Below are 13704 nucleotides of genomic sequence, written 5' to 3'. Positions count from 1 at the left end.
TGTAGACAGGAGGTCATGTTCAGACTTCCTGTGAAGTTACCTATCAAATTCTTCCTGGAAGCATTTCGATACCTTATTTCCCCAACCAGTTCCACCTATTTGCATGTTCCATGCAGATGGAGATATAAGTTTTGCTTTATATAACAATGCATTGATAAAATGGTTTGTCTAAACACTGATTAGCTGAATTAATAACATTTTTCCTGACTCATACTAACTGTCCATAAATTTAAGTACTGTATGCCAAATCTCATGAGTATTTCTAAAGGATACAGCTTTGCACTATCAAACACTGACAGGGAAAAACTTATCACAAGCAGAAGGCAGGTGAGAAAAAAATTGATGCTTCATCACATAGGATACACTAAAACTCTGCAATATATACCTGGAGACAGCAGCTCTGTGTTACTGCTCTATTCATTTGATGACATTAGATAGTAGTAAAAAAAAAAAATGTGACGAGACTGCCCCATCTGGAAAGCCAGAGGCATCATGGGAAATGTAGTCTTGCTTTGGAGAACCAAATCAGAGAGTAAGACAGAATCAAGATGTCAAACAACCCAGAAATGGCCCATCAAATAAAAAGGTAGACAAAAGAGATAACTTACCCATACTCACTCCCTCCATTATTTTGTTAGTAATCACCTATGCAGCACAATATATGCATATAAAAATGCTGGCATGCTGATTTAAGAAAATTATTTTCACCTTTAGGCTGTTAATTCAAGCAATTCTGATATCTAACCTCTGCAGTAGTAAGTTTGACAATTGCAAAAATGACCATTACAACAACAAAAAATGCATTGCTTGTGTTCTGCTCACATCTGCAAATGTGAACACATCATGAAGTTCATTTCCATATTCTAACACTATTTTAGAGGCAACATCCCATGTATTAATTCTATAATATATCTTTCTAGTGGTGGGAGCCCTGCTTTTCTGATACAGAGTTACAAATTTCGGCATAAGAATAAACCTCTAAACATAAAAGAAAAAAAAACATCACAGTCTCCAAGGCAGGCAGGGCTACTTACACATAGCATATGGCACATAACAATAATCACTATCATTTATATCAGTTAATAATGCCTTTTGTTTGTCATGTAGATGGCTATTTTATATAAAATATAAACAGTGATATGATTGATTATGCAAATGTCCTCAAATGTTGTCTAATTTTGTATATTCAGCTCCTATGTGTACATACAGACCTATGTGTCGCCATGGCAGCAGACTACAAACAACCTTGTGCGTAGTCAGGTCCTACAGTCATATGCTATTCTCTTCTATCTGACCCTCCTGTTTTGTTAACCTACAGAAGTAAGTATCATATTTATTGGTGAGCATGGTGGCTTAGGGGTTCGAACTGTTACTTTGCAGCACTGGGGTCCTTGGGTACAAATTCCACCAAGGGTAATATCAGTAAGGAGTTTTTTTCTGTACTCCCCATGTTTGCTTGGGTTTCCTCCCAGACCCCAATGGCATACTGATAACGAATGCAGATTGTGAGCCCCAATGGGGATAGCAATGTCTGTAACGCGCTGTGGAATAGGATGGCGATATATAAGCAATGCATGATAAATATTTACCTTTCTGTAGCCATAGACTGTGATCAGGGTTTGATTCTAGTGTATAGGAGTCACATAGGTTTGTATAAGAGCTATATACACGAGATAAATGTAGCTGAATCTGCTAAATTGACAGAGTATCGTATTATTTTTTTTTTTTTCTCTTCATCATTTTTTCTCTTTTTTAATGCTATTTATCATATACAATGTCTGTCTTCTTTACGCTGTGCCAGGTCTACGCTCTTCCCTCCCATGCTCCGTTCACTGTTTAAAAGCCATTTCTATTCATCAGAGGAGAAATAGTGGAACGTAAACTTGCTATTTGTAGATATTTCCACATATTCCAATCCCTCTAAGATACAAGAAGTAGGAAGTTACAATAAATCTGTAACATTAAATGAACTTCTTCTACCTGTGTTTGACTCCGGCATCTTTAAGATGTGTGAAATTTATTCATAGCTTTTGATAAATATTTTAGTCGCGTTAATAAAACATCTGCTGATAAATATTTCACCTTTATTAGGTGCGAAGTTGTAAACAGAACATTAATGATTCCACAGTGAGAGGCAAAACTTTCACAGTTTTAGCAACTTGTTTGTATAAGTTTTCCTTTCTGGAAGGATCATTTAAAGGGGTTTTGCATTTTTATATAGGTGGTTGAAATGTAATTAGAGAGAAGAAAATGCTGAGGCTTGTATTTATATCTATTACTTTTCTTCAGTTCTCTTGACTATCTAGAGAAACATTGAAAAGGAGTCATTTAGACGGGTAATCCTCCTCGAGTGAATGGCCAGTAAGCACAGAATGTGATGGAACTGGAAATCTGTCAGAGGAACTGTAGTCTGGATTGGAAGGAGGTCATCTCAAAGAGGTGGTCTTTGGAAGAGGTATATTATTGTTGTGTACCGTCTAGTTATCCTTAGATACAGCTGTCAGAAACAGAAGCTAGGTGCAAGAGCTGCCTAGATCAGAGGTTTGCTCTACTTCTACAGCAGAGGGTTGGAAAGAAAGACAAAGAGAGAGAATAAGAAGGAGGTTGAGAAGGAAGACAAATGGAGCTATAGAGGGGAGAGAACATGAAGAGAGACAGACAGGTATGCAAAAGCCAAGGAAAGATTGAAGAGGAGGGAGAGACAGTAAGACAGTAGAGGGAGAGTAGAAATGGTAGACAGAAGGGAAGTAAAGAGTGATGATGAGCGAGAGTACAGAAGAAGAGGGAGAGGGACTCAGAGAGAAAGGTAAAAAAGTGGAGCATAAAAAGAATGGGAGAATGAAAATTAGAAGAAAGAGGGAACGAGAGAGAGAGGGTTAATGAGAGAAAGGAGAATGATAAGTGAAATATGGGGAATAAAAGGGGCAGGGGGAGTCAAGGGAGACAAAGAGTGAATAACAGAAAAAAAAGAGAAAGAAAGAAAGAAAGAAAGAAAGAAAGAAAGAAAGAAAGAAAGAAAGAAAGAAAAAGAAAGAAAGAAAGAAAGAAAAAGAAAGAGAGAGAGAAAGAAAAAGAGAAAAAGAAAGAAAGGGTGAAAGAAAGAGAGAGAAAAAGAAAGAAAGAAAGAAAGAAAGAAAGAAAGAAAGAAAGAAAGAAAGAAAGAAAGAAAGAAAGAAAGAAAGAAAGAGCGCGAGAGAGAAAGAAAGAAATGTAAGGGAGGGAAAATGCTTGGTGGTAGAAGAAAAGAGAATGAAAGCCGAGACAGGTATGGGATGGTAGCGGCAGAGAAAGGAAGTGAAAGTGTGTGTTATATTTGTCCATGTTTCTGTCTATGGGGAGAAGAGAGTCCTGTGACCTCAATTCCGTGATTCATGATGGCTGCCATCCCCATAGAATTCAGTGGAGAGCTGTCGGCACTTGCATGCAGCCTCTCAGTTTAAGCTATTAGGAGATACAGAAAGGACTAATCATGCAGATATTGGGACAGTAAAAGGGTTATATACACAAGGTACTATGGAGAAAAGCTGCCATAACTCAGTAGTTAGGCGACTCATCAACAGATCGATGTTTCTATGGTGCATTCTAGGATATGTGACTTACATGGCTCAGATAGCACAGATATATTAAACTTGCCAGCTAACAATACTTACGCGGTAAACTGAAGAGAGACGAGAACTTCTTGCATTGTACGGAGCCCGTAGAGGTGCCTACACAATGCATCCATAGCCCTTCAAATATGGACGTGGAGGTAATGATAGTACCGCTGCTACTGGAGGTTCTCCATTTAAGGGACACGGTGGACACGAGGGTACAAGTCATCCCCCCCATAGCAAGTAACATAGCACAGACCTGGTAAGGAGTCTTACTCATGATGGAGTTGTGGAAATCCTGGGATCCTAAACATACATACACCAAGAATCATTATCCCATTCTTAATACAATTATTATTATATAACTATCCCTTATAACATGAAATCAGTAAGTTATGTAACTGTAGGAGTAACCGGATAATAATGTGAGTAGGACTCTGTGCACAGTAATATTTTTTTGATTTTAGTGTTCAAGCAATGCTTGCTGCCACAAATACGAGAACACCAGTGTAACCTGACAGACCCTCGCTTATGCCAGTCCTTATTACGGGGATGTTATAACTTTAATTCAATCTATGTAAAAAACATACGCACATTATATGACATGTCAGCAAAGTTGACCACTAAGACCGTGCAGTAAAGGGTGTCAGCAGATTCAAAGGATCCTCAATAGAATTAATGTTGAAAAACTAGCTTTAGTGTACTGGTTGTTTAATGTGAAGATCCTCTAGAGAGTCTATATAATTATCCAGTGCGTTAATATTCGGACTCACCTTTTAAATTGCAGCTTTTCTATGTATTGTCCACTATGGTCAGAAGGACTTTGCTACTCTCCAGCAGCTCCGGGAAATCTGCTGCGGTCACAATTTGTTTTGCCTCAAAAGGCGGCCTGGGGTTAAACATCAGAGACCTCAATGTCAGTTTACTTTACAGTTACACTCCACATACTACCTAAATAGCACAGCTCAAGCCCTATGTTGCAATGCCAGTCAATACGATGTCAGGATTATAAATATGCCCAAAACGTAAGGGTAAAGAACTATGCCCATACAAATGTACACATATGATTGTGACAGGTGGAAATGGGGAGATGAACACACAGCTGCGTACAACCCCTGCCAAAAATTATGGAATTACCGGCCCTGGAGGATGTTGATTCAGTTGTTTAATTTTGTAGAAAAAAAGCAGATCACAGACATGGCACAAAACTAAAGTCATTTCAAATGGCAACTTTCTGGCTTTAAGAAACACTAAAAGAAATCAAGAACAAAAAATGTGGTAGTCAGTAATGGTTACTTTTTTTAACCAAGAATAGGGGAAAAAATTATATAATCACTCAATTCTGAAGAACAAATTATGGAATCGCCCTGTAAATTTTCATACCCAAAAATAACACTTGCATCAAATTAGATCTGCTCTAGTCTGCATCTAAAAAGGAGTGATCACACCTTGGAGAGCCGTTGCACCAAGTGGACTGACATGAATCATGGCTCCAACACGAGAGATGTCAATTGAAACAAAGGAGAAGATCATCAAACTCTTAAAAGAGAGTAAATCATCACGCAATGTTGCAAAAGATGTTGGTTGTTCACAGTCAGCTGTGTCTAAAATGTGGACCAAATACAAACAACATGGGAAGGTTGTTAAAGGCAAACACACTGGTAGACCAAGGAAGACATGAAAGCGTCAAGACCAGAAACTTAAAGCAATATGTCTCAAAAACAGGAAATGCACAACAAAACAAATGAGGAACGAATGGGTGGAAACTGGAGTCAACGTCTGTGACCGAACTGTAAGAAACTGCCTAAAGGAAATGGGATTTACATACAGAAAAGCTAAATGAAAGCCATCATTAACACCTAAACAGAAAAAAACAAGGTTACAATGGGCTAAGGAAAAGCAATCGTGGACTGTGGATGACTGGATAAAAGTCATATTCAGTGATGAACAACAATCTGCATTGGGCAAGGTGATGATGCTGGAACTTTTGTTTGGTGCCATTCCAGTGAGATTTATAAAGATGACTGCCTGAAGAGAACATGCAAATTTCCACAGTCAATGATGATCTGGGGCTGCATGTCAGGTGAAGGCACTGGGGAGATGGCTGTCATTACATCTTCAATAAATGCACAAGTCTATGTTGATATTTTGGACACTTTTTTTATCCCATCAGTTGAAAGGATGTTTGGGGATGATGAAATCATTTTTCAAGATGATAATGCATCCTGCCATAGAGCAAAAACTGTGAAAACATTCCTTGAAAAAAGACACATAAGGTCAATGTCATGGCCTGCAAATAGTCCGGATCTCAGTCCAATTGAAAATCTTTGGTGGAAGTTGAAGAAAATGGTCCGTGACAAGGCTCCAACCTGCACAGCTGATCTGGCAACAGCAATCAGAGAAAGTTGGAGCCAGATTGATGAAGAGTACTGTTTGACACTCAGTAAGTCCATGCCTCAGAGACTGCAAGCTGTTATAAAAGCCAGAAGTGGAGCAACAAAATACTAGTGATGTTTTGGAGTGTTTTTGTTTGTTTTTCATGAATCCATAATTTTTTCCTCAGAATTGAGTGATTCCGTAGTTTATCCCCCTATGCTTGGTTAAAAAAAAAGTAACCATTACTGACTACCACATTTTTTGTTCTTCATTTCTTTTAGTTTTTCTTAGTTGCCATACACATACGGCTCCGCTCCATACACTTCGTACACATTCAGCTCCGCTCTGTACACCTCGTACACATTCAGCTCTGCTCCATACACCTCGTACCTTGAAAAAGGAGACCGAAACGCGCGTCGGGGCGCACGTGGCACCACGGGTATTGGCAGTACCTCCACCGCACCTTCCATAGGTATTTACCGGGCAAATTGCAATATGTTATGGAGTTCTCCAGTTTAGCTGGATATACCCTGGATACCACCCCTGGATATAAACTGGTAATAAATATAGATATATATTTTCCACTCTATTGCCATACAAATCCTGTGACTGTGCACCTGTATGGGTGATAGTGTGTAGTGGGTATGTTTCAGCCCCCCTTGTTGCATCATGGTTATATGCTTGTTATTTTTTATCTTTGAATAAACTTTATAACTTTTAAACGTAATATGGCCTTTTGATCATCGCTTTTTTGAGCTTCTACCTCGTACACATTCAGCTCCGCTCCATACACCTCGTACACATTCAGCTCCGCTCCATACACCTCGGACACACATTTAGCTCCGCTCCATACACCTCGTACACATTTAGCTCTGCTCCATACACCTCGTACACATTCAGCTCTGCTCCATACACCTCGTACACATTCAGCTCTGCTCCGTACACCTCTTACACATTCAGCTCCGCTCCATACACCTCGTACACATTCAGCTCCGCTCCATACACCTCGTACACACTCGGCTTCTCTCCATACACCTCGTACACTCAGCTCCGCTCCATACACCTCGTACACACTCAGCTGCGCTCCATACACCTCGTACACACACGGCTCCGCTCCATACACCTCGTACACATTTAGCTTCGCTCCATACACCTCATACACACACGGCTCCGCTCCGTACACCTCGTACATTCAACTCCGCTCCGTACACCTCGTACACATTCAGCTCCGCTCCATACACCTTGTACACATTCAGCTCCGCTCCATACACCTCATACACACACAGCTCCTCTCCATACACCTCATACACAGTTTGCTACATCCACATTGTAAACACCTCCTGACCCCACACAAGGCAGCTACTTACCTCATCCAGCAGCACCATGGCAAGTTGGCAACCTCACAGCCGAGTCCTGCAATCCACGGAGGTCCCGATCATGTGACCCCCTGAGGCAGGGCTAGTTATGTGAGATGGGCGGGACAAACTAGCCACACACACACCCGCACTCCCACCCAGGGGAGTTGTTAAAAGGTATATAATGTGACCAGGGTGTGGGTAACATGTTCCTCTGTGGTTCCAGTGTTTGGATCTGAAGGGTCCAAGTACAAGGTCCTGGAAGCCTGTGAACAGCACGTGGTGGGGCTTTGGACTTGGTGGCCTGGGGTGCTGGACTAAGGTCCTGAATAGCACCCGGACAGGCCACATGCCTGTGTGTTGGGAGGTCCTGGGAGTAGGACCGGATCCCTGAGAAGCGCACAGTGAAACTGTTGGGGAAGCTACTGTCCTTCGGTGGGACTGGACTGACTAATGTGTGCCGCCCAGGCAAGTTGGTGATCCCCGTGAGGCAGCTTTCCCGGAAGAGAGGACTGACAAGGAGTCAGCAGGTGGAGCAGGAGCTCCCGTAAGGTACCTCAATAGACTGTTGGTGCTTATGGTGTTCCATGAACTGTGTGGTAACCCACGGCAACTGGTCAGAAGAGGACCAGCATGTTTAGTTGCCGCAGTCTTAATGTGATGTCCTGATGCAATGTGTAATGGACTGTTCATGATATGGTTTATGAGTCTTTAATAAACCAAATAGACTGTTTTGTGTGAAAAACCGTGCCCGTGTGCCTGATAATTGCGGCCAAGCGAGTATTCCCCAATACGCTAGCAAGTGCAATCTTACACATGATATTTATTCCATTTGTCGAACACCATAAAAAAATAAATAAAACACTTGCCAAGAATGTAGCTCTTTTCGTCATAGAGACTTACCAAAAAGTGAATGAAAAGGCCCCCCAAAGCACTTAGATAGGGGGACACATAGAGGCACAGGCCCAGTCATTGTATTTTAATTACTGTTGATTTTTTGTACCCCTCTTCCCCCTATATTCCTCCATATTGGTCTCTCCCACTCCCCCCTCTTCTCTATTACTATTTTGATTTGAATGGTACTTACCTATCTTTGAGGTCATCCACAGGTCACCAGCAACTACCAGGAAAAAGTGCGAGAAGGGTGCAGTGAAATATGTATATGATTGGCCAGCAGTTAACTAGCATCTGTCCTTAGGCTGCAGGTCTCACCAAGGTGAAAATATGTTACCCTGAGAAAAGGCTGGTTGCAGACGTTGCAGACCACAGTGGGCCTTCCTGGGAAGACACAGAATTGGAAACATTTCACACCTCTGATGCCTTGAAGGCAGAGGCCAAAAGGGACCTAGTGCAGCCTGACAATTTCTATGTACTATGGGAAAGAAAATCTAAGACAGGAACCTTTAGAAATAATGTATTCATTGGTAAAGTAGCCATGGTCAAGTCACAAACCAGGACTTAAAATATTAACATGAGAGGCTGGTCTAAAAATCTGATCTCCAGGTTAAATCTATAAATTAGGCCTTTAATCATTGAAGGTTGTCACAGACTGAGGGACAGTCATCCCCCCAGGGAGCAGAAAGCAGACTACAAAGTTCAGATATTTCTGTAAGTTTTCTCCCTTTTATTTTTAAAACTGTTTTGCATATTTGCATGTCACTTTTTATTTCCATATTTTATATCCTTTTATTGTAAGTACTGTACCTTTTTCTATTAAAGCTTTAAACTTTAACAAGTTTGAACCTTGTATGCTCTAAAAAATCCATAGCCTTAGAGTGTGTCACCCGGGTAATTGGCATATAGTAGTAATATTTCCGGGACTCATCGGCCTTGTGTTGGGTGAGTGGTGGCAGCGTGTATGAGCAGGTGTGTGGACTGGGTTGGTGTGTGATTTATGCTCCCTCTGCATCATAGGACAGAGGTGAATGCTGGACTGAGTAAGATTAACCCTTGCAGGCGCAACCCCAAGTCACATGCTGAGAAGAGGGTACTTGACGAATTGGTGGCAGCAAGTGGAATAGAATTATTTCTATTATAGCATTAGTGCATGGTTTAAGCAATTATTTCCTGTAATAAAGAATTGGTATCCTTGCGAGGAGTGCACCAGTTCTACAAGGTTCAATTCAGTGCTTACTTAGACATACTTGCAAAGTTTCTCTTTCCCGTTTTTCTTTTCTATCTTTTATTTGGCAATGGCTGTTCATCTATATGGCAGCCCAGTACAAGAAGCAGAGCAAAGACACTCTGCCCGACCTCTGTGAACAGAGAGGAATAGATTTGGCCGACAAATCCAAGGAACTGCTGATACACGCTTTGGTTGAGCAGGACATAGAGCAAAATACTGAAGAGTCTGGGCAAGAAGAGAGTCCATCTCGGAGAGACCCCGCAATGCCAGCTCTTACACCGAAGATACCTTCTGGAGTTGCCAGCAATGCCAGTGTTAAGGAGCATATGGACTTTACAAATGGCCTTACAACAGCTGGGAACAAATGATCCAATCTGCGCCTGCAGCTTACTCTACAGTACCGAGAGACTGCAGAACACTTAGACAGGGATGAAAGCACGGCTGCGGAACGGCGGGAGGAAAGAGCTTTCAAGCCTTAGCTGGCTCAAATAGAAAGAGGTAACATCCCACAGCTGACCTCCTTCCAGGACATAAATCCAAGGAAACCACATCTGGAAAACTTCCCTGTGATGGAGAAGGACACGGATTAGATACTTTCCTATGGGGGTTTGAAAAAACCTGCAGGCAATACAATCTGTCCAGTGAGCCGTGGGCGCAGTATTTACCCCAGGGTTTAGAGGCAAAGCTCTGGAAATTTTTGCTGGCTTCCGACCAGAGCTAGATGGAAACTATGAGGCCATAAAAGAGGCCCTGATCAGGAAATACAACCTAACCCCAGAAATGTATCGGAGAAAGTTCCAGAACCTACAACATGGATCAACTGACAGCTATGCGGATGTCGTGAGTACCTTGAGGACCACGTTCCACTAATGGATCAGGGGACTTTCTGTTAACAGTTTTGAGGACTTAATGGATTTTATGGTCAAGGATCAATTTCTTAATATGTGCCACACGGATGTACAACAATTTGTGTGTGATTGAGAGCCACAAACTGCGGATCAAGCTGCAAAGATTGCTGACTGCTATGTGGCTAACAGGATGCCTGAGGTGCGGAAGCCATTGGGACTCAGCTGGAAGGGAGGTAAGCCAAACGGGGACCCTTCTCCCTCTGCCGACCGATCACCAGTGCTGTCCAAACCCACCTCTTATGGGGTCCCGGGGAATAGACATTCTTTAGGCGATGCACGCCGGTGCTTCTCTTGCAGCAAAGTGGGACACGTCAGCGCAGTCTGCCCTGATAGGGAGAAATGCCCATCTACAACCACAAAACCATCTGGGTCCCCACCGTCTGTCCTCTTTGTGGCCGGCTCTGATGCGAGGACCAATGAGAACTGTCAATTTGTCACTGTTGGCAATAAAGTCACCATTGGTCTCAGAGACACTGGGGCCGAGGTGACTCTGGTGCGCCCAGCAATGGTAAACCCTGCTGAAATCATACCAGGAAGGACTATGTCTATAACCGGGATTGGAGGGGTCAGCCCTACCGTGCCCATGGCCCATGTGTACCTGGACTGGGGAGCAGGGAAAGGATTGAGAGAAGTGGGAGTATCAGAGGCTATTCCCACCAATGTGTTGGCGTCCCACTATATCCCTCCCTTGCAAGTAAATGCTACAGAGACGGTGGAAGCAAGTGACCCACCTGAGATCCCGTGAGAGGAGGGAAAATGTACCACTGCACAGGACTGTACGTATGTGGCAACTGTGACCCGGAGTCAGGCTGCGGCTCAGACTCAACCCCAGAGACCAGAGCATAAGTCTCAGACAGAACTGCCAGAACAGGAGGCCCATACTGTGGCCCCGGAGCCTCCTCACATGGCAGACCCACCAAGCTCCCTGATAACCGACACTGTAGACTCAGCTTCAGACCAGGGCCTGGCAATCACACTAGGCCAGGGCCTACAGTCTGACAGTCAGTGCTTCCAGGAAGCCCTGTGGACAGATGTCAGTCTGGAGAAGCTCAGATGTCTTGCAGACCGACCCCCTACGGCTTCTAACAAAGAGAGAATATACTGGGACCAGGACAGACTGTATAAAGAGACTCTCCCCACGGATACTACAGAACCTTGGGACTGTGAAAAGCGGCTGGTCGTTCCTTATTCATTTAGGGAACAATTATTGAGAAATGCTCATGAAATTCCTCTGGCTGGACACCTTGGAATACAAAAGACTAAAGCTCGACTGACACATAACTTCTATTGGCCCAAGATGAGGACAAATATTGCCATTTACTGTCGATCCTGCGTAGTTTGTCAGAGAGTTGGAAAATCTGGGAATATACAGAAAGCCCCATTGATACCACTGCCAGTGATCGATGAACTTTTCCAACAAGTGGCTGTGGATATCATAGGGCCACTTGCAATCCCTAGCAGCTCTGGCAAAAAGTTCATCCTCAGTGGTGGACTATGCTACACGATACCCGGAAGCTGTGGCACTGTCCTCCATCCGAGCAGACAAAGTGGTGGATGCCTTACTGTTTTCTCGAGTGAGTTTCCCCAGGGAAATGTTAACCGATCAGGGAACCCAATTCATGTCCAGTCTTATGGAAAGCCTCTGTGAAAAAATACAAGTACAGCATTTTGTGGCCAGCGCCTATCATCCCCAAACCAATGGACTCTGCGAGCATTTTAATGGGACAAACAAAGGTTGAAAATGCTGGTGGAGACTGAAGGGAGAGACTGGGAGTGGAACCTCCCCATCTGTTGTTTGCATACAGAGAGGTACCCCAGGCATCTACAGGATTGTCCCCCTTTGAACTGGTTTATTGGAGGAGGGTCAGGGGGCCACTTGATTTGATTAAGGACTGTTGGGAGGGCGACCCCAAAACTATGGGAGTCTCAGTGGTTGAATATGTACTGCGACTCAGAGAAAGAATGCAAAAATTGAGCAACCTTGCCCATGAGAACGTGACCCAGCCCCAAATTAACCAGAAGGTCTGGTATGACCGTAATGCCAGACTGAAGGCCTATGAGGAGGGGCAGAAGGTTTGGGTGTTGGTCCCTATTAGTGATGAGCGAGTATACTCGTTGCTCTGGTTTTCCAGAGCATGCTCGGGTGATCTCCGAGTATTTGTGACTGCTTGGAGCAGGGCCGGACTGGGACTAAAATTCAGCCCTGGCATTTGAAGTTACACAGGCCCACTTGTCACATGGTGACTGTATAATATCTTTGTACACTTGTAGGCTACAAAAAGTGAGGGGAGTGTAACACGACTATATAACATAATTACAGCTGTAACCAGCATTACAGCTCAGTCCCCATAGAATGTAATACAGCACAGCCCCCATAGACTATAATACAGCACAGCCCCATAGAATGTAATACAGCACAGCTCCCATAGAATGTAATACAACACAGCCCCCATAGAATGTAATGCAGCACAGCCCCCATAGAATGTAATACAGCACAGCCCCCATAGAATGTAATACAGCACAGCCCCCATAGAATGTAATGCAGCCAGCCCCCATAGAATGTAATACAGCACAGCCCCATAGAATGTAATACAGCACAGCCCCCATAGAATGTAATGCAGCACAGCCCCCATAGAATGTAATGCAGCCAGCCTCATAGAATTTAATGCAGCACAGCTCCCATAGAATGTAATGCAGCACAGCCCCATAGAATGTAATGCAGCACAGCCCCATAGAATGTAATGCAGCACAGCCCCATAGAATGTAATGCAGCACAGCCCCCATAGAATGTAATACAGCCAGCCCCCATAGAATGTAATGCTGCACAACCCCCATAGAATGTAATGCAGCACAGCCCCCATAGAATGTAATACAGCACAGCCCCCATAGAATGTAATACAGCACAGCCCCATTAGAATGTAATACAGCCAGCCCCCATAGAATGTAATGCAGCACAGCCCCCATAGAATGTAATGCAGCACAGCCCCCATAGAATGTAATGCAGCACAGCCACCATACAATGTAATGCAGCACAGCCACCATACAATGTAATGCAGCACAGCCCCCATAGAATGTAATGCAGCACAGCCACCATACAATGTAATGCAGCACAGCCCCCATAGAATGTCATACAGCCAGCCCCCATAGAATGTAATGCAGCACAGCCCCCATAGAATGTAATACAGCCAGCCCCCATAGAATATAATGCAGCACAGGCCCATGGAATGGAATGCAGCCGGACCCCCCCCCATAGCTCCACAATCCAGTCATTACTCATTGATTAAAAAAAAACCACTCTACTCACCTCTCTCCTCGTGCCCCGCGCTGCTCCCGGCTCCGGTCTCAGCAGT

The 13704-nt window shown here is 43.5% G+C and overlaps 1 protein-coding gene and 1 pseudogene across 1 annotated transcript in view; one reads left to right on the top strand and one right to left on the bottom strand.

Moving 5' to 3' along the window:
- Positions 1 to 4474, bottom strand: part of LOC143808440 (claudin-10-like) — a 113052-nt gene extending 108578 nt beyond the window's left edge. The window contains exons 1-2 of the mRNA XM_077291111.1: positions 4364 to 4474; positions 3651 to 3896 (exon numbers count right to left, since the gene is read on the bottom strand). Coding sequence (XP_077147226.1) covers positions 3651 to 3870 — 220 coding nt within the window. The 5' untranslated portion in view covers positions 3871 to 3896; positions 4364 to 4474. The remainder of the gene's footprint in view (positions 1 to 3650; positions 3897 to 4363) is intronic.
- Positions 4475 to 9529: 5055 nt separating this feature from the next.
- LOC143804023 (uncharacterized) lies at positions 9530 to 11099 on the top strand (annotated as a pseudogene).
- Positions 11100 to 13704: the final 2605 nt, after the last annotated feature.

This window comes from Ranitomeya variabilis, chromosome 2, assembly GCF_051348905.1.
Source record: "Ranitomeya variabilis isolate aRanVar5 chromosome 2, aRanVar5.hap1, whole genome shotgun sequence".
NCBI lineage: Eukaryota > Metazoa > Chordata > Amphibia > Anura > Dendrobatidae > Ranitomeya > Ranitomeya variabilis.
The sequence above is the reverse complement of the archived record's forward strand: the minus strand, read 5'-3'. Positions and strand labels throughout refer to the sequence as shown.